General features: G+C 39.4%; 1 protein-coding gene across 1 annotated transcript in view; it reads left to right on the plus strand.

Annotated features, from left to right (window-relative positions):
* Window positions 1-929: 929 nt before the first annotated feature.
* The window catches only part of TES (testin LIM domain protein), an 89,237-nt gene continuing 68,071 nt past the window's right edge, over window positions 930-22,095 (plus strand). Inside the window, exon 1 of the mRNA XM_069107074.1 lies at window positions 930-1,257. Within this exon, the coding sequence (XP_068963175.1) occupies window positions 1,231-1,257 (27 nt within the window). The 5' untranslated portion in view covers window positions 930-1,230. The remainder of the gene's footprint in view (window positions 1,258-22,095) is intronic.

Raw genomic sequence — 22,095 nt, forward strand, 5'->3', positions numbered from 1 at the left:
ACTCTGTTACACTTTTCCAGTAGTTAGAATTCCCTTCTCTTTTATTTTTTTGCTTTTTGGAGGGGGGAAGGCAGGGCAATTGGGGTTATGTGACTTGCCCAAGGTCACAAGGCCAATTTTTGTGCTAAGTATCTGAGACCCGATTTGAACTCAGGTCCTCCTGACTCCAGGGCAGGTGCTCTATTCACTGCACCACCTTCCCTTCCCTTCTCTTTTAATCACGAGTTAATGGTTCCTTTTTTAGTGATCACCAGAACTTTGCTTTTATCACCAGAACTTTTGCTCTGGTTGATGCCGCTTTGCTGTTTTTTACATCCCTGAAACAGGACATAGCTTTTGCAGAATTGGTTACTATACTAGTCACACATAGAACTGGGAAAATACAATGTGAGTATTTTCACATTAAAGCATCAGGGACTTGGGACAAACATTACCTTCGAAGGCAGGGATACTTTCTCTACAGAGAAATTCATTTTGGTTTACACTCCCGGGGAATCCTTGTAACAAGGTAACAATCTTTTGTTTTAAGAAATGAAAACAGAACTTAGTGTTTTTTTGCTTCCCGAGTTATGGCACGAGCAGATTTGCACTACAGCCTCTTTCAGGGGGCTTCTTTCCTGGGGACAATAAATCTCCTTCCCATCCCCTTTGTTTTCCAAGAAAGCATCTCTTATTAAACTAATGACCTGGAAACAGCCCAAGTCCTTGCAAAAATTAGGGCCCTAAGGTCACCAACAGAGCAGTCTGTCAAAGGGACTCCCTCTGGGGTCGCATTTCAACTCCCTGGAGACTGGCTAAACCGGGATTCTTAAACAGCCTGCAGGGGCCTCCAGGTAGCCCCAAATCATCTGCCCGAAAAAAGGCAGGCATAGAACTGATCCGCCCCACACCTTCCCAGCCACAGCTGGCCTTAGCCTAGGAAGGTATTTGAAGGGCAACGTGATTGGCGCGCCCTCGCAACCCGCTGGGCTGCCATTGGCTGTCCTGCGCCTTTGTTTCCTTTTTTCCACTCTGCTGTCTGAACCCCTTCAGGGCAGCGGAAGTTTCACTGCTTGCTGGGCAAGCTCTTCTCTGGGTCCGGGCTTGCGAGGGAGCTGCAGCCCACACCGGTCAGATATTCTGGGCGCCTCCCAGTAGCAAGCCAGCCAAGCCAAGCCAGCCTGTGTCGCCGCTAAGGTCCCATCCCTTCATTCCCTAGGCGGGAGGGAGGAAGACCTGGGCGAGAAAATCATGGATCTGGAGAACAAAATGAAAAAGGTAAGAGAGGCAGGAAATGCATTCACCTGAGCTGGGCAGCGCCCCTGCAGCATCTCACCTCCGGGTCTCCCCCAGCCCCGGGCTTTTGACCAATCCCTTGCTCAGGGATTAAATCGCAGAGAAAATGCCCCCTGGAAGCTTGAAACCTAACTGGACCCAGATATTCTGTCCTATTCGGCTTCAGGTGCCCTGTCTGCTGGGGACGGAGGGAGTGGCTGACCTCTCCCTAACTTCCTTGAAACAAAAGACAAGACTGGGAGGGAGAGAGAGGGAGAAAGAGAAAGGGAGGAAAGAAAGAAACTTCTTGATTCTGCCTAATCGCATTCCAGTTGCTTGCAAGTTGACATCAGCTTTCTAAGCCTTATTGAGGGAGCTAATTGGAAAGGGGGTTTAAGAGGAGACGCCCCAAGACCAGGGCACATTCTTTTCCTGTTCCAGGAAATGTCTTGAGCTTTCGTGGTTTGCAGGGCACGGGTCTGACTCTGAGAAGCCTGTGGAAAAGACTCCGTTTTTGATTCTTGTGCAGCCGCATGCAGGATTTCGGGACAGGGGCACTGATTTTTCATGAAACCTGCTTCTCCCTCCTGGATAATTTTTGGAAACGTGTCAATGGATAGGCACCCGCTGTTTAATTCTGAATTTGATATCGCTGTGTTATCTCCCAAAGAAACCATGCTTCCCCTTCTGCACCCCCTCCTGCTCCCCCTCCACTTGATAACGGTGTGCCACAAACAGAGATTGTGTTAAAAGAGTCGCTAAGGGCTAGCAACTTTTTTTTCCCCTGTTGGGTGAAGGATGCTGTCAGTGATAGAGTTGGCTATAATCTTTCCAGACACTCCTGCCACTACAAGGCACCTGAGAGGAAGAGGGGCTGGGCGGCCAGCTGGTGAGTCACAGAAAGTGGCAGCACCAGGTTAAGCTCTCATTGCACGCATTATAAATGTAAGGCAGTCCCAAGTAGGGGGATTTCTGGGAAGTGGAAAAAATGGAAATTTTAGAGACCTTAACATTCTCCATATTTCACTTACCCAGCCATAGCAAGCAACAATGCTATCTTTATTTTTAAAAATTAAATTTCTTTTGCAGTGAAGATTCCAGAAGTTATTTTTTTAAGTTTAAGGAAACCTAAGAAAGGAAAAACAAAACACTGCATAAACTTGCACATTCTATGACTAAGCCACCACATAAATGGGAACATGAGAAACAGGAAGGCAGATGAAAGGCTTAGGGGTGTCCTGACTGTGCCCATATCTTCTAGGATGACTATTTCTTTTGTTTTAAAGTCGATATTGATCTCTTCTTTTACCTTTCTTATTGACAAATTTTTGTGCATGCTGAAAAGTTTTGCATGTCATTGAAAATAACTTTCTAGTGACAAGGATATTCTCCAAGCTGGTTTTTTAAAGACAAAAGCTCTATTAAAACTTTTTTTTTTTTAGCATTTTTATTTAAAGTTTTGAGCTCTAAATTCCATCCCTCCTTCCCCTTCCCCTTTTCTCCCTCCTTACTGTTTCCCCTCTCACCGACTATAAACAATCAGATAAAGGTTATACATGTGCAGCTATTTAAAATATTTCCATATTAGTCATTTTGTTCAAGAAGACTCAAATAAAAGAAAAAAAATGAAAGTGAAAAATAGCATACTTCAGCTTGTATGCAGTCACAATCAGTTCTTTCTCTAGAGTGGAATAGTATGCTTCATCCTTAGTCCTTTAGGATTGTGTTGGATCATTATATTGCTGAGAATACCCAAGTCATTCGCAGTTCTTCATTACACAGTATTGCTGTTACTGTGTCCAATAGTCTCCTGGTTCTCACTTAATTATGCATCAGTTCATATAATTCTTTCCAGGTTTTTCTGAAATCAATCTGCTTCTCATTTCTCATAGCACAACAGTAGTCCATTACAATCATTCTATTCTCTCATTCTATTCTCATACTCTGTACTCCCTTTTTTTGCTTATGGTATCACCCTTTATGTGTAATTCATGTACCCATTTTGACCTTATCTTGGCATATGGTATAAGTTGTTGGTCTATACCTAGTTTCTGCCATACTGTTTTCCAGTTTTCCCAGCAGTTTTTGTTGAATAATGTGTTTTTGTTCCAAAAAGCTTGGATCTTTGGGTTTGTTATATATTATACTACTGTGGTCAGTTAGTATAATGGAATTTGTACTTAGCCTCTTCCTATGGTCCACACTCTGTTTCTTAGCCAGTATCAGATTGTTTTGTTTATTACCATTTTTTTTTAAGCAATTGGGGTTAAGTAACTTGCTCAAGGTTACACGGCCAGGTGTTTCTGGGTGGGTGCTAAATAAATATCAGAGCCTGGATTCGATCCCAGGTTATCCCGACTCTGGGGCTGGTGATCTTACTCGCTGTGTTACCTGGCTGCCCCTATTACCATTTTTAAAAATACATTTTGAAATCTGTTGTGGCTAGACCACTTTCTTTTGCATTTTTTTTCATCGATTCCCTTGATATCATTGAGTTTTTCTTCTTCTAATGAATTTTGTTATTTTTTTTTCTAGTTCTATAAAATACTTTTTTGGTAGTTTGATTGGTGCTTATCTGAGCTTAGAGAATACCTGCTACTGTCCAAAGCAATACATTAATCATGTGATTTTGTCAGTGGGTGAGATCATCCAGGGGGTGAACACAAAGGATTGTTGTTATAGCAAACTCAGGGCACAGCTTTCTTGCTGGGCCTTAGCTCTGGAAAATAGAGTATCCTAATGGTATCTTTTTTGTTGTTGTTGCTTTTTGAAGGGCAATTGGGGTTGTGACTTGCCCAAAGTCACCCAGCTAGTAAGTGTGTCAAGTGTCTGAGGCTGGATTTGAACTCAGGTCCTCCTGACTCTAGGGCTGGTATTCTATTCACAGTGCCACCTAGCCACCCCCCTAATGGTATCTTGACAGATATTTAAAATACTTTCTCCTTGATCTGTGAGCTCTGGAATTTGGCTGTGATGTTCCTGGGAGTTTTTATTTTGGGATCTCTTTTAGGTGTTGATCAGTGAATTCCTTCAATTTGTATTTTGCTCTCTGGTTCTAATAAATCAGAGCAGTTTTCTTTGATAATTTCTTGAAAAATGTTGTCTAGGCTCTCCCTTCTCTTTTTCTAATCATTGCTTTCAGGTAGCTTAATAATTCATATTTTGTCTCTTTTGGATCTGTTTGTTCTATTTGGTCAGTTGTTTTCCTACTGAGAACTTTTACATTCTCTATTTTTTTACTTTTTTATTTTGTTTTACTGTATCTTGATGTCTTATAGAGTCATTAATTAACCTGTTCAATTCTAATTTTTAAGGAATTGTTTTCTTCAATAACTTTTGTGTTTCCTTCTCCATTTGACCAATTCTGTTTTTTAGGGAGTTAGTTTCCTGGGTAAATTTTTGCATCTTTCCCATGCTTTTTTTTCATGATTCTTTGATGTTACTCTCATTTCTTTTTCCAATTTTTCTCCTACTTCTCTAATTTGCTTTAAAAAATCATTTTTAAGCTCTTCCAGGAATTCTTTTTGGGCCTGAGACCAGATTGCATTCTTCTTTGTGGTTTCACTTGTAGCCAGTTTGACACTATTGACCTCTTCGAAGTTTATGACTTAATCCTCCCTATCACCATAGTAACTTCTGTAGACAAGCTCTTTTTTGTAAAATTTTGCTCATTTTTCAGCTTTTTTTTTGTGACTGTTTTTATGTGAGAGTTGGGTTCCAGTTCTGCACTATCACAAGCTTTTTGTGCTCGGGCTCTGGGTCTTACTGCTGGCTTTCACTGGGCTTCAGGGTTTAGATGCTTGCTTTCTCAGGAAGGTAGGCTTCCCTTCTGGCTTGTACTAGGGGACGGGGCTTCCTATTTTGGCCTCTCCTGAGTTTACTTGCTGGCTTGGGGTGAGGGCCTTGCTGCTGAATTGTTATGGTAGCAGAATCTTTCTGTTGATTAGCAGGGAGGAGTGATTTTGTGTTAATCCCCCCAAGAGGTAGGTCCCAGCTGCTGAGTTGCTATGGAAACAAGGTTCCTCTTTCTCTGCTGGTAGGCCCTAGGGTGGGGTCTTGCTGTTGGTCAGCCCTAAGGTGAGGCTTCACTACTGGTCCAAAGTGGGATCAAGGCTTCATTGGTGGCTTGTTGTACTAGGGGTGGGTTTGCTTGGGTGGGGTCTTGCTGTGCTACACAGACTGATTACTTGCCTAGGGATCTGCTGTCTAGCAGGAGGGCGGGGCCTCACTGGTGGATTGCCCCAGGCTAGGAGCCTTGTTGCAGGCCCCCTGCTGAGGCTGGCTGTTGCTTCTGTTCTTCATCCTTGCTCTCCTCCTACCCCAGTGAGACAGACCTTTCCTGCTATGCTTGTAAGCTGATTCCCTGCTCCTAGATAATTTTTGAGGCGATTTTCTGGTTGTTTCAAGGGGTATTTGGGAGGGCATCAGAGGGTTCCTTCTTCATTCTGCCATCTTGGCACCAGAAGTCAAAAAGCTAATTTTTAAAAATTTACTTCATGCCTTTCTGTGGTCTTACTGTTGACCAGATATATTGATTGAAATTGTAGTATTTTCAAAATAAATACAAACATCTAAAACATGTTTTAAAAACATTTAAGAGAAGATCCAGTCATTTAGAGGTCAAATATCCAGTGTGTTAGTAAATAACTGAACTAGCTACGAAGACATTGACCGATTATTTATAAACAGCTGGGTAGTATTGCAGTTTTTTGACCAAATATTCCCAATATGGACCCCGACACAGTGTCATGGTGTGGTCCATTTTTTTTCCTTTCCAGAGCTAAACACTCAAAACTGACTTTTTTATACTCTGAATTCTTTATTTGAAAACCATACAATTTTAGGAACAGTTATTGAAATAGCCCAAGGTTGAAATTTGTTGCTGAACTAAGTTTTTCTGATAGATCCAGAAATCTTTATTGATAGATTTTTCAAGGTACTTGCTTCCATCTTTTCCATACCTAATCTCCCCTCCACTTTCTTAGTTTTCTAGACTTCCAGCTGGGAGAAGAGCCAAACCCACAGTGTCCTGCATTCCCATTTGGAAACATAAACCCTACACTTCTCTAAAAAGTTTGTAAGAAAATGGAAAGTAACTCACAGGTGGATGACCCCTGGCTTAGGTGAAGGGTCTTAGTAAGTTCAACTTTAAACCCAAAAAGTGAACCCACATTCCTGGGGGGGAGAAGAGGGAAGTTTGCTTTCAACAGTACCTCAGGTCAAACTTCTGTGACCATCAGTGCCCTCTGTTGAATCCTATTTTTTTGTAGCCCATCAATTTCGCATTCTTCTTAGTTCTTGACTTAAATGCATGAGAAACAAAGCAATTGTATAGTCTTGAGGAAGACCAGCTTTGAAGTTGGCACAAATTACTAGAACATTGCCACTGCATCTTTATAAACTAAACTTGATGTTCTATTTTAAGACACTTTTGGCTTTTTTAGGCTAAAATAAGAAGACCAACATCAGTGATTCCATAAGGAATCTTGATCAAACAATGGAAGAATCTACCTTATTTTTTTCTATTAACTTTTTTGTTCAAATGAAAAATATTTAGCCAGGTCTTTAATTTTGTACACTACTATGGCCATATATTAGTATTCAATATCACAAAGTTAGAAACTGAGCATTAAAATGGTTCTTTTGTGTTAGGATTGTCAGAGGCCTAAACCCATGACTCCAGAACTCCAGATTCTTTGGTTCTCCTGGAACTTTTTTATACATGTATCATGTTTAAAAATCAGGTTTAGAGAAATCTCAGTTGTATAGAGATTTTTTTGCCGTGATGGTATGTTGTGGTAGGATTTAGTCTGCAAGACTTGCTGGTCTTATGCATTTCAGCCTCTTTCTGAGGAGTTTTTTTCATTCTCATCAATTTGTGTAAGCACAACTCACATCTGATTGGCAAAAAAATAGCACCTGACAAGTCAAAACCAGAGCCTCATTTTGTGGTGAATAGAAAATTATGGCCCACATCCAGGCACTTCCCCCTTTTCCATCTAGACTAGCTTTCCATGTGAGCCATTTTTTTTTTAATATTCTAGAAGAGGAGATGTTCATTCCTTCATACTAGTTGGAAGACTATAGATTTTATTTTTTCTCCTTATCTTGTAATTTCCAATTACATCCCTTTTAGCTTCTTTTTTCAATCTACTTCCTTTTCCCTTTTGCTTAGAAATGGCATTCTAGAGAAAACCATTATCTTATTTCAAAAACGCTGTAAGCAATTTTACATTTTACAGTTTGAGATTCATCTGGGATAGCCCCTTTTCAGCATCCTGTGCGTATTTTGTAGTGATTGCCCAAGGTGGCACAGGTGGCACACTTTGTATTTGAATTCAGGTTCTCTTACACCAAGTCGGGCATTTTATTGTACCATGCATGTGTGCTGTCTCTGAATACTTTAAAATATTTATTTTTCTCTGTGGCTGTGGGCAAGTCACTTGCATTCTCTTCCTGTGTTACATGATAGGGGAGGAGGTTCTAAAATCCTATGGAGTAATTGAGACAGAATGTAACTGAAACCTCTTATTCCTTATCCCTTGTTTTAGGAAGCAGGGAGCATGATTGCTAGGGCACAAATTCCAGGGGTTCCCTTTTCCCCCTTTAGTCTTGACTTTGCCACTGATACAGCTAAGAAGGGATGGAGCATGTCCTCTTACCCTTTCATCTTCTGTCGAATATTTTTTGCCTTCAAACATGGACGACCTCAGGATAGGATTCTACCTTGTGAAGTCTACTGAAAACCTCCTTTGGTCCCAAGTTTGTTTTTTTCCTCATTTTCTTTTTGTTTATTATGTTTCTCCTCACCTCTGTCCACTGGCTTCCCTGGCATCTTTCAAGACTTGGCATATATCCCAACTAATTAATATCCTCAACTAGAAAAGGAAGATGTGAGGCGTTGGACAAGATGACCTATAAGGCCCTTTCCAGCTCTTAACTTTTGACCTTAAGGCAAAATAAACAAACTTTGAATGTTTATTTTTTTTAAAAAGAACAGAATAATTTTCATTCATCATCTCTAAGACAAAAATTCGGTGATTACAGGTCTCTCACAAACAAGAATGGAAAGGAATTAGAGAATCAAGGGCCCAAACTGCAGCACACGTGGTTTAGAAGGTCTCCAAAACTTAGATAATATGGTATAATTGTAACCCAGAAACCTCGAAAGGAAATCACCACTTTCAGGATTAAGACTCATTCTGTATTTGCTACACTGTGCCCTTATATGGGAATACATGAAGTCTGTGTAATTTTGAATGGAGGGGAAAACCCAGTGTGGGAACTCACTACATGATTCATTATATCTAGATTGTTGCTTGAAACATGTAAAGTTGATTAAATTATCCCTGAGTATCCAGCTTGTCCATGTAAGAAATGGGATTGGAACCCAGGTTTTTTCAATGCCGTGTTCATTACTCTCTTTACACCAGGCTGTTTCTGACCATGCCCTTATACTAGATTTGAATATAGTTTCATTAAATTAATTGCTTCCTTTTTTTTTTCCTTTCCATATAGTAATTTATGGGTGTGCAAGGCATTCAACTATGCAAAACTTGAGACTAAAAATGCAACATTTACACACAGTCCATCTTTTTGCCCCAGTTCCCAGTAAAGACTAGTTAAAAGATGCAAAGCAGGAAATGCCCATGTTTCTTTTCTAACATAGCTAGAAATGAAGATCCAAGATAGCCAAGGAGGTCAACTACCTTTAGAATGAGGAGCACGTTTTAGCAATACTTTATGAAAATATACACATTTTGAAGGGCAGAATATTTTCCATTATGTTTATTTTTTGATAAATCAGATTTCACATGTTACGATTAAAGGCTGAAAAACTCTTGTGGATATAGTAAGCCTAGAGAATTCAATTTTTAAACTCCTCCACAGAGACAACCATATTCTTTGTTCCGGCTTTGCTTAACAGTAGAAATATGATGTGAGGTCTGGATTTCTGGACTCAAAATCAGGGGCTTGAGATTTTGAATCATCAAGAGATCTGAGAAGTCTATTTTAAAAAAAAACTGAAGTTCCATGTAATGTGGATGTTCTAGCTTTTACATGTTAACTTTCTTAACTACAATATAGTTTCTACATAGAATCAGGAGTTAAGAAGACCTAAGTTCAAATCCTGCCTCAGACACTTAATCGTTGTTTGATTCTAGACAAGTCATTTAACCTTTTGTCTATTTCCTCATTTGTAAACTGGGGATAATAACAGCACTTATCACACAGTGCTGTTGTGAGAATCAAATGAGACAATGTGTGTAAGGTATTTAGCACAATTGCCTGGCACATACACTTATTCAATGTTTTTTTCCTTCCTTTTTTATTCTGTTTAAAAAATTAATAAGCAACACTGTGTTCCAGTCACTCATAATCAACATTCTATAAACTACAATGAAGAATTTAAAAAAAAACTGAATATTACAGCATTTTCATATTGTGAGAGGATTTAGAATAGAAAGAAAGTAGAAAGATTTAGAGTAGAGTAGAAAATTATCTTGGAGGTTATTTGATCTAAATCTCCTCATTTTACAGATTATATCCTGAAGCTCATAGAAGTTACATGACTTGCCCAGGGTCACACAGGTATTAAATGGCAGAGCAGAGATTTGAATCCAGGTTTTCTCTCTCCAAATCCAGTATTTTTTCCCCACTTCACTTCCCTGTTTATACTGGTTTTCACAGCTTGTTTTGAAAGGTTTCTTTAATATTTCGGAGGGTTATAGATATAACAAATCCAGTTTACTCATAATTAGCAATGACATCTTTATAAACTAAAATGTTATAAAGTTTATTTAGGGGGTATTTAGCTTCTATATTAATCAGAATCATCAGTTAACTGATTTATTTTTCAAAACGGCAATAAAAGAGTTGAGTATTTTACTCACAGAATTTCAGTTATAAAGGAACTTCAGAAGTCAGGGACACCCAACCCTCTACCCCTAGGCATTCACAATTTTAGAAGAATGTCTCATTGACTGAAATTTAGTTGGGTAGTTTGAGCCATCAATTAACTCTTTTCATTGAACCAGTAGTTCCCAGTATTATACTGCAAACCATATTTTCTTCATTTGACTCAACCCTGATCACCAAGCAGTTTAGTTGGTGATTCATGCTCTTTTGGCTCTTTGTATAGTCAGGGTATAATACTTTATTTAAGATATCTTTGTAATTAAGAAATTGCATTTTTGCTACATAAAATGAAGTTAAAAATAAATGAGACTTCAGCAAGACTGTCAAAATTTCAAATAACACATAAATGAACAGAAGGTTTTAACAGCCAAGCACCTACTATGTGTCACACATTGTGCTGTCTAAAGTATAACCTCACACCCACAAAGTATATATCCCAAGAGCAAGGTTCAGTTTATCTGAAAATGAATACCTTTCCAAGGAGTCAACGGTCAGTTTGGGGTTACATTTCCTGTTTGCAACCATAATGTTTTTGTTTGATTTCTACTACCATGGTAACTGAAATTAAGATAAAAAAAAATCTGCCCTCTAAATCTTCAAAGCACATTATAACTTGGGTCATTTTTGGTTTGAGAAGGTAATGACTTAGATGGAGAACTATGTAATTTCTGAAGAGTAGATATATTCTTAATTTATGGGAAGGTAAAGAGTAATAGAAGAATAATCAAATAAGGGAATTTTTTTTTTTAATTCAGAATATTTTCCTTGAACAAAAATTTGGTTATTTCTCATTTTAATCTCATTCTCTGAGGGACCCTTCAAAAACAGGAGGGTTTTTTCAAAAAACTTTTAGAGTTCAGGTTTTTTCTAAGAATAAATGCACTAGAGTCTAGACCTTAGAGAAGTTTCCATTCATATTTTCACATAAGCCATATTTACATGTAGTAAATAAAAGGGAGGCTATAGTCTATGGCCATCATGTAACTTATCTGGAGGTCTAGATAATCTCTGAGAATGTTTTCAGTGTGAATGTGCCATATTTGGCCACATCCTGTATCTACAAAATCTGTATAAGCTGTTTTATTTTCCAATTAAAAAAAATATGTTCAATTTATGTGTCCTTGATTGCTTACATTTGTTCTTTCTTTCTCATTCTACTCACTGTTGTTTTCACTCCTTCCTACCCCCATGTAGAAGGTGAGCTTTGGAGGACAGGTACACTTTTGGTTCTATCTTTGTATCCTTCAGACTTATCACTGCCTTGCACCTAGTTGGTATTTAGTAAATGCTTATTGACTGATTGTTGAATTGACATGAAGGATTTAATAGTCAAGAGAAGGGAGAAGAAGGACCATTAGAGACATTTGCTTGTTCCTGAAATGTCTCTAGGGGATTATTTAGAGAACACTGCCTGTGGATTTATCATGTGTCACAGCATCATAGATTTAAATCTGGGAGAAACCTTAGGGTTCATGTAATTCAACCTTCTCGTTTTATAGGTGAGAAAACTAGCATCAAGTGGTTCAGTGACTTTCCTAAGGCCACAGGAAAGTTTTAAATGGTAGAGCCATGATCAGAATTTGGGTCCTTTTACTCAAATTATCCCACCATTTCCTTCCATCTTGGAGTCATTGGATTTAAAGCTGGAAGGGAATGTAGAGAGTATCTGATTCAACCCCTTCATTTTACAGGTGAAGAAAGGGAGACTTTGTCTAAAGTCATACAAACATTAAATAACAGCAGACATCTGAAGCTAGTTCTTCTGTTTGAAATTCCATTACTCTTTCCATAGTGCCTTATAATTTCTTGATTGATGGAAACTAACATTACTTTCACTGTAGTGGCCATTTCTAAAGGTTAAGAAGCCATTTTGGAATTACCATTGTTTTCATCTCTCATTTGGGTAGGAGAGAGAAGGACAGAGCTGTGTGAATTATTGGGGAGAAGTGTAGAAATTTCCAAAGGTTAAGAAGTCCTTTTGGAATTACCATTGTTTCAGTCTCTCCTTTGGGTAGGAGAGAGGAAGAAAGAGCTGTGTGAATTCCTGGGGGGTGGGGGGTGTATGGAAATCTTTCTCTCCTTCCCGGTGGCCTTTGGGCTCCGCTGCAATCAAGCTTGCAGGGATCATTCAAGCATTACTGATCGTCTGTAGTAATTTCAGGTACGTTGATAGACATTATCTGAGAAAATCAGCTTAAAAATGTTAGATTCTTGGACTGCTAGAGTTGGAAAGAACTTCAGATATCGTGTAATACAGAGGCCATTAACCTGGTGTAAATATCTCTGTCCGTGGATAGATTTCACGGGGATCCATGAACTTGGGTGGCAAAAAAAAAAAATTACCAGCTTAATTTCAATATACTTGGTTTCCTTAGTAATCCTGTGTATTTCGTTTCATGTATTTAAAAATATTATTCTGAGAAGGGGTTCAGAGGCTTTGCCAGGCTACCGAAGTGGTCCGTGACACACTCATACAAATTAAAAATCCTCAATCTACAGTGAATAGAGCACTGGCCCTGGAGTCGGGAGAACCTGAGTTCAAATTCTGCCTCAGACACTAAACACTCACTAGCCATGTGACCTTGGGCAAGTCACTTAACCCCAATTGCCCTGCCTTCCCCCTCCAAAAAGCAAAAACAAAAATCTTCAGTCTAATTCAGTCCCTTATTTAACAGATGATGATATTGCAGCCCTTAAGAGTGCCCAAATTACACTTCTATGAATGTTTTTGTTTCCAGAATACTGAAAGGAGGGTATATGTACTTCTCTTCAAATTATTCATATATTATCTTATAACACTATAGAATTCTGATTACAATAGAAAACTGACCAAAAAGGATTTTTCGGAAGAGCAACCTTAATTTTTTTTTTGTCAAAACAATGAGCTCAGAAAGGGATGCCCATGCAGAAAGCCTAGTGTAAACTGTTAAAGATATTCCTTAGTGAGTCAGTGCCTCTCTGAAAAGGCCCTGCCCTAACTACCTCATAGGATGTTTGTAAGATGAAGGAATGTAGATTCAGTGCATCAGGATGGGCATCTTGAGTCAGCAATGACTACATTACCTACTTGAGCCAGAGGACAGGGCTGGAAAGCACTTAATTTGTGTTAGTATTGTTTTTAGACATTGTTGGGTAGCTAGTGAACTGAACACTGAACTTGGAATCAAGAAGAAGCAAGTTCAGATCCTTCCTCAGACATTTACTAGCAATGTAGTCCCCAGCAAGTTACTTAGCCTTGGTTTCCTGAGGGATCCATAATAGCATTAGCATCTGCCTCACAGGGTGGTTGTGAGGATTGAATGAGATAACAAGTAAAGTGCTTTAGTAAACCTTTAAAAAAAAGTATATGTGTGTGTGTGTGTATGTGCATGCATGCCAGCCATTATTAGTAATATTAATATAAAATGATCCAGTCCTTTTATTTTTTAAAATTAGTATAATGGAATATAAAACTATAATATAAATATAACAAAGGACATAATTTAATCATTCATTCAGTGAATATTTGAATGCTTATCATATGTGAAACAATATATTAGGTTTTGTGGGGGGTTAGGAATAAAGTTAAGTCATTTTATTTATTTTTTTGCTTTTTGGAGGGCAGTTGGGGTTAAGTGACTTGCCCAAGGTCGCATGACTAGTTTTTGTGTTAAGTGTCTGAGTTCAGATTTGAACTCAGGTCCTCCTGACTCCAGGGCCATGTGCTCTATTCACTGTGCCACCTAGCGGTCCCTAGTTAAGTCATTTTAGAAGAAAATGAAAAGGACATTGTATGATGCGGTGGGGTGAACACTGGATCTGAAATCTGGAAGACTCGGGTTTGAGATACACCTCAAGACCCTTAGCTAGCCTCACTCTCCTCCCTGTCAAATATGAGGATAATAATAAGTGCCTGCTCCACAGGACTCTTTTGAGGCTTACATGGAATAATGTATGTGAAGTGCTATGTAACCTTAAAGAACTAAGTGGACTTCAGTGATTTTTGTTCGGAGATGAAGATAAAGGCAGGTTTTCATGCAGTCACCCTTTCCCCCGCGTGAGGCACACATGGTACTTGTTTGAGGGGCCAAGTGAAACTGAACTTGGAATCTGAAGCCCTAGGTTCAGATCCTCTCTCTGTGTCTTCCTACCTTTGTGACTAAGGAGCAAGTAACTCAACCTCTCTGGTCCTTGGTTTCCTAATCCCATAAATCAAACTTGGGGGATCTCAGAGGCCCTTTTATCTAACTGTACAAGAAACAATTCTTTCTGTAGCATACCTGTCAAGTCCTCTAGCTCTTTCTTAAAAACCTTCAATGACAGGGAGAACTCATTACCCCCTCCCTGGACAGCCCATTCTATTTGGGGAGAACCCCATTACCACCTCCCTGGACAGCCCATTCCACTTGGGGAGAACCTCATTACCGCCTCCCTGGACAGCCCATTCCACTTGGGGAGAACCCCATTACCGCCTCCCTAGACAGCCCATTCCACTTTTAAAAAGCTCTGAAAGTGGGGAAATGATTTTTTCTCTCTCATCAAGCCCAAATTTGCCTCCCCAAAACTTCTGCCTATACCACTCCTAGTTTTTCCTTCTGGGACCAGGTTGAACAAATCCACCTCCTCTTTCATGTGCCAGGCACCCATGCTAAACTCTGGGATTGCAAAACAAGGCTTGTAGAAACAGTACCTGCCCTCAAGGAACTCAACTTCTAATGTTGGTGAAGAGAAACGTGGAAATAACTAGGAACATAGAAGATAAACACAGAACAGCTACAAGGTAATCTGAGGGGAAGGTTCTATCAGCTGGGAGGTGCTAGCATAGGCCTCCTGCAGAAAGTAGGATTCAAGCTGAGTTTTGAAGGAAGCTAGGCATTTGGAATAAACAGCCAGTATAAAGGGAAAGGAGTGTCACATGTGAGAACAATAAATAGATGAGTGTGGCCAGATGGTGTGGGGAGAGGGCTAAAGTTTGTAGAAATTTTGAGGTTGGAAGGGTCGATGAAGAACTTTAAAAGTCAAACAGGACTTTTTATCAGATTCTGGAGGTAATAGGGAGCCACGGGAGTCTATCAGGTCAGGAGGAATGGAGGTGACATTTCCAGACTTAGATTTTAGGAAAATCACTTTGACAATTGTTGAGAAAATGGGCTAGAGAGGGAAGAGCCATGAGGCAGGGACTCCAGTTGAATTAGGTAGGTTGTCTTCCTCACTTTCTCTTTGGGTATGTTTGAGACATACCAGATTATATTTTTCATATAAGAAGAAAAATTTAATTATGGGTGGGGAAAAATGAGGTTTTCTAGATTAAGGGCAAGCCTTATGTGCTACAGTTATTTCATCAGTGTGTATTTAAACATTCTGTGTGTTTCCAGGGGACATCATTAGAGAAGCCTACTGGGCATCTGTAGATTGCTTTTGTTGAAAAAGCATTATTATTGGGATCAGGTAAATATTTAATGGTTAGATGGTTCTGCAGTTACACTGATCAGCATGCAGCAAATGAATGTGAGTGCCAGTATTTCATTAATTGTAGTTCTTTGCATTTTTGAAGTCCTCCCAGGTCTGTTAAGGTATCCGTTAAATATTACCAGAAAAACGTCCTTTAAAAAATACATTTAAAAATGCGTATGATTACTATTTTTAAAATGAGGAGAGGAAGCCAATCATGCCTTTAAGCAGCCAGGTGGCACAGTAAAAAGAGCTGCTGGGCTTATCATGAAGAGGACCTGAGTTCAAATATTGTCTTAGATTTACTGTGTGACCCAGGACAAGTCATTTTACCTCCCTCAGCCTTTTCCCTCATCAGTAAAATGAGGGAGATAGACTTCATCCCTTCCATGGTTCCTTCTGGCCCTTAATTGGTGATCTTGTCATTTTTTTCCCTTAGAAATTTCTCTCCAAGACTTCTGAATAATGTCAAATGATTATTGTTAAAACTGTGGGAAGGAGTCTAGCCAGTAACAATTGCCTTCTTTTTTCCTAGTATTTTCTGAGAACTTTTTTCACATGAACAACAGCTGTTACCATTGATGGAATGTTTATATTATACATTGTCATCAGTACACACTGCTACCACATGTTATCTGTGATTTAGTTTACTATGTAAGGTAATAGGAACAGAAGGAACTTTCAGCCTTGTGTTTTCAGTTCCTGTGTTTGCCAGATACAATACTTTCCTTGTACTTACCCAGAGTACTTCAGTTTTATAAGGTTTTCATTAGTTTTCAATTGCTATCTGAATGAAGGCTCTCAATAAGGACTTTTTACTTTCCCTTAAAGTTTTCTGGAATGCCAGCTTTCAATAGTAGCATTTACAAAATGCAGAATTGAATAGAGAGTTCAAAGATAAGTTTGGGGAGCAGATGGCAGGAGAAAGGGTAGATTCCTTATGTAATAGGGATACGTGTTGTTACTATAAACTGAATTTTCTTTTTATCTGTGTTTAGCCTCTTTAATTGATCAGAGACTGGATATATCGAGTCTATTTATTGAAGAAATTTATACTGGGGAGATGGGGAAGGAAAAGGAGATTATGTGAAAGTTTTAAGTAAGACCTGGATCATTTAACAGGGCACTGGATAATCAGATAAGGAGTTTATAGCACATCCACTTTGTATGGAAAAATCACAGCTGTGCTTGACACTATGGAGTGGGGAATAAATCAGTTCAAAATGGGGCCCCTGTTCTCTAATTGTGTGCTAATCACCTGGGAGTCAAGTTCAGAGTATCTTGGAATAGAGCCATAGTTACACCCATCTTGAACTTCCATAACTATGGCTTTTATTGACTAATGTCAGTATACATTTAAAAATGCGAATAGAAAATAAAGAATAGAATAGAATATTGAATTAGGGAAGGGGGGGAGGAGGTTTTGGAAGCAATTTAGGGTGTGACCTTCTCTTGATGCCTCTACAACCAGGCCTCCTCTAACTTAAAGTGAGTGGGGGCAAGAAGTTGGGGTGGGGAAAAATAAAAAACCAAAGACCCCAGGTGCACAGTAGCCTGCCTGTTCTTGAAAATAATGAAATTAGATCCTCCAGTTTTTAGTTTGGGTCAGAAGGTCCCAGTTCAATGTGGTTTCCTTTCTTTGTAAGGCTAGAAAGCTTAAAAATATGGATTGTAGATAAAACCCATAAAATGCTATAAGCCCACAGTTAATCTATTGATTGCCAAGCCAGGAGAATGGTCTCCCCTGGGGAATTTGGTGTAACCAGTTTTCCAGTTATTAGCAGACCTCCCCTCTTCCACCTATCTACCCCCATTATACTCTCTGTACCAAAAATACTAATTTAGGACATAATTAAAATTAGCGTTATCTAGACATGCATGGTTTAAAATGCAAATGGAATGTAAGCAAAATTTGGAATAACAGAGAGACACTTTTTTTTTTTTTTTCAAGCAATAGGGGTTAAGTAACTTGCTCAAGGTTACATGGCCAGTTATTTCTGGGTGTGGTGCTCAGTTTCTGAGCCTGGATTTGATCCAGGTCATCCTGACACTGGAGCCGGTACTCTTACTCGCTGATCCACCTGGCCGCCCCAAGAGACACTTTGTAATGAACTTTTGCGCTAATTAGGTATAGCTAGGTGGTGCAGTGGATGGAGTGGTCTTGGAATCAGGAAGACTCAGCTTTGTGAGCTCAAATCTGGCCTGAGACACTAGCAGTGTGACCTTGGACTAGTCACTTATCCCTGTTTGCTTCACTTCCCTCATCCGTAAAATAAACTGGAGAATGAAATGGTAAACCACTGTAGTATCTTTGCCAAGAGAACCCTAAATGGGGTCACCACAGAGAGTCAGACACGACTGAACAATAACAAAAATGCTGCTTGTTGCATGTGACAGAACAGAAGGGAGAAACAGAGAATGAGTAAATCCACCACTGTTGCAGCAGTTTCTCAGAGTGGCCCTAATGAAGTCATTCACTGATAGCTTCTCTCTTTTTTTTTTTTTTTTTGAGGGAGGAAGGCTGGGCAATTGGGGTTAAGTGATTTGCCCAAGGTCACACGGCTAGTAAGTGTTAAGTGTCTGAGGCTGAATTTAAACTCAGGTCCTCCTGACTCCAGGGCTGGTGCTGTATTCACTGCACCACCTAGGTGCCCCCTGATAGCTTCTCTTAATAAGTAAAGTGATGGATCAGGTTCTAGCAGCTAAACAGCTTAAAGTCAGGCTCTTGGAAATCATCTTCTATCTGCTTTAAATTCAAATCCCTCTGACTTTTCATTGATTGGCTAATAATCGGCCCCAGCCCAAGCCTCATTCATTCTTCATTTGGGCTCTGATGGTTCAGAGTGAGTGTAAATAACAGTTGTTTCTGTTTTGGTCCGAAACCCTGAGGGTCTTCCCCTCCAAGATTGATTTTTTTTTTTAATTAGGTAAAAGAGGTCATTCATTGCCTCATTTCTTACCCAGCTGTAATCACCAAATGGGTCTGCCTCAGACAAACTGAGACCTGGGAAAGACTTTGGCTTAAAAAGGTTTGGTCAAGGTTTCCCACTGCATCCAGGGCCATCTCCAGATCCAGATGACTCTGAAGGTGAAAGTGAGGCTGGTGCCTTTGCGTGGCCCTGCCTCACTTAAATCAAGTTCACTTGCAAGTCATGACATCACCTTCCTGATGTCATGGTCCTCTTTGGGAACAAAGGACAAACAACCATTTGCTGCTGCTCTGCTCTTCCTGCCTTTGTCACTGTCCTTTAATATATACTTCCCTCTCTGCAGAGACTTAAATGCTTCCACTGTGGGGGGGAAAAAGTATGCCCTCCAGCTTTGATCCTTCCATAATTTCATCTCTTCAACAACTGGTGAGAAATACAACCCCTCAGGATCCTTAGAGGCTTTAGTGCCTCTCCCAAGGCAGCCAATCCAAGCCTTGCCATAGTGACCATTAGTAGTGAAAGAGAACAAAATTGGATCCTGGGGAGAAATAAAAGTAGTCTATACAATTTTTCAGAGATTTTTTTTTTATGTAAACCACCATGCAAATCTGAAATGCCACTTGAGAATTGTTTCTTTAGTTGTATGTGTTTCATTCTACTTCCCCAAAGACAAAGGACGATGGATCAAAATTGCCTTTGTTATATTTATAAGATATATACAACATTTACTTTTTTGGTAACTTTCTCTTTAGAAACTCACCGAGTACAACAGGAAGGATGAAACGATAAGCTAGCTAACAATAGTTTTCTTCCTTTTCTCCTTCCTTTAGATAAGACTAGTGGTTTCTAAGCTTTCTTAGGTTGCTGTGCCTTTCCTGTTATTGTTATTATTTTTTAAGAAATGTTACATTACTCTGATATGCCAGGCCTAGGCAAAATTATGAATTAGACATTTTAAGGAATCTGCATCTCTGTATAAATATACCTGCGTTTAATTGTAGCCTTGGGGGAGGGAGAAAGAGGGGGCGGGAAAGAACAAAGTAAGAAGTACACAGCAGAGAACAACAACAAAAAAACTTGGCAGGAAGCATACAAAAGGTGGATGATTCTGAACACTGTGTAGTATTTATTATATAGACTTTCTTGAAATGGAAGTTTATTGCTCTATATTTTGAATCTTCTCTTATGTTGGGTTGTGCACGTGGCAGTACTTTTTTTTTTCTTTTCTTATTTTGTGTTTAAATTTTAGTATTTAAACTTATAATATGTTTCTTTTTAATATTTGTTTTAGTATTTAAGTTTATAATGTATTTCTTTTTCTTTTTGTGTATTTAAGTTTTAGTGTTTAAAATACGTTAAGAAAAAAAATAATTCCCATCAGTAAGCATTAATGAAGTATCTGATGTATGCAGAGTGCTGTTCTAGGCATTGTGGAAGACAGAAACTAAAATGAAGATAAATTTTCTTTCCTCTTCCTCTGTCTCACCTCCTCTTTTCCCACTGTGGAGATAGGACACAGATAATTAGGTATAATACACAATAGGTGTGTGATGAGAATTGTCACAGTATAGGGGCCAAAGATCTGACTTCTGGCTGTTTTACCCTGAGAAGGTCATTTAACTCCCAAGTGCCACAGGCAACCCCGCAAGAAGGTGTCAGTCTGCATTTGGAGTATAAGTTCCTCAATAAGTGTAACTCATGATTTTCTAAAAAATAAAAAAAATTTATTTATATACTTTTAGTTTGTATTTAATGATTAAAAAATTCTGAGAGACATAATTTCTGGGTAATTTAATAATTTTACTCCTAAGTCCAGCATGTTTATTAGTAAAAGGATGGTTATTTGACCATCTGTCTTAAAGCAAAGACATCTCCTGGTGGTGGGCTCACAGTATATGCGCTCTTCAAAGAGTAGGTGTCCCTGAAGGGCACAATCAGCTCTGGTTGGTTAACACAGTGGGAGGGGGCCTGTATCAAAAGGAGGGTTTTGGGATATGTGACTTGATTACCCAATTCTTGGTCAAAGAAACATCAATTTTTTTATTACCTGTCTTGACAAAAGGGACAAGCTACACTTCCCTAGACCTGTCTGAGCAAACTCAATGAGCACCCATTAGCCCAAACTTAGAAATTCTTTTACTGTCCAATTAGATCTTGGCCTGGGTAAATCTTTAAGAAAAATTTCCCATACTCATTGCTTTCTGGATGAGAAAGTAGAAAGGGGAAAAACCTTGGTCTTGAATTAATAATTAGGCATTAAATAGAAAAGAGAAAATACTCATTTCTCATGTAGGTGATCACTTTATCCATGAAATTGAAGGCCCATTAAAAAAAAGTGTGGAGAGAAGTTGCATCCCTTAGATTTCCTTTAGACAAACTAAGTTATTATTAATGTTGTTACATTATTATTGTATTGTGTTACTACCTTAACTCTCTCAAGCATTCATATCAAATTTTGTCTGAGGTATCTTGGAACTTTCTCCAGTTTTATAATCTCGGGGTAGGCAAAGCTTTTTGGAACCCTAGAAATCACATCTCAGCTGTGTATTTTACATGAGGACTGAGCTAGTGTCTAATGTGGTTATTACAAACTATGTTGTTGTTTTTTGTTTTCAGACCTCTTATACATTGTCATTCATCACACCTAGCTTCCCACTGCCCTGAAAATATTTCCTTCTGGCTGTAGGGAGCAAAGATTCCTGGCCAGAGTTAGAGACAGTCTCTCTCTCTCTCTCTCTCCCTGTGCTCTGGATCCCAACACTTCAAGGCCATCAGGAGATGGCCGTGACTTGTGGACATCGTATCTTAGTCTTCCCCTCCTCCTCTCTGTACCTTGAGCTCTGAAGTCTGGATCCTCTGATAAGTGTTGGATTGTGTTCAATCACGTCTGACTCTTTATGGCCCCATTTGGGGTTTTCTTGGCAGAGATACTGGAGTGGTCTGCCATTTCCCTCTCTGGCTTATTTTACAGATGAGGAACTGAGGCAAACAGGGTCACCCAGCTAGTAAGTGTCTGAGGCTCCATTTGAACTCAGAGCTTTCTGACACCAGGCTCAGTGCTCTATCCACTGTGCCACCTAGCTGCCCATGAGCTTGCCACTCACTTGGCCTCAGCAAGACTTCCTAGCCATCCCTACACTATGTGGGATGGCTTCCCCTTTTCAGTTCTGCCTTATGAGTTGTCTTCTCTGCAGTTAGAATGGAAGAGGGCAGGGACTATCTGGCTTGTCTGTATTTGTGTCCCCAGCATTTATCCTAGTGCCTGGGACAACGTGTTTAATAAATAGCCCCCTTCTCCCCTTCCCCTTCCAACTCAATAATCTCTTCTTCCCTCTGTTTAGCCAAGGTACTTAAAAACAAACTTTCCACATCTGAGGTTTCTACTTACTAGATGTCCATACCATTTTTAACTCCCATCCCTCCACTAAAATTACCCTCTCCAAGATTACCAGTGACCTTGTAACCAAAACCAATCTCCTTTCCTCAGTCCTTATCCTCCTTCACTTCTCTGTTACATGTGACACTATTGTGGATCACACCCTCCTCCTAGAGTCTACTACTG

The sequence above is a fragment of the Petaurus breviceps genome, unplaced genomic scaffold (genome assembly GCF_028583685.1).
Source record: "Petaurus breviceps papuanus isolate PSGF00001 unplaced genomic scaffold, PetGlider_PUasm1.0 84, whole genome shotgun sequence".
In the NCBI taxonomy this organism is placed as follows: Eukaryota; Metazoa; Chordata; class Mammalia; order Diprotodontia; family Petauridae; genus Petaurus; species Petaurus breviceps.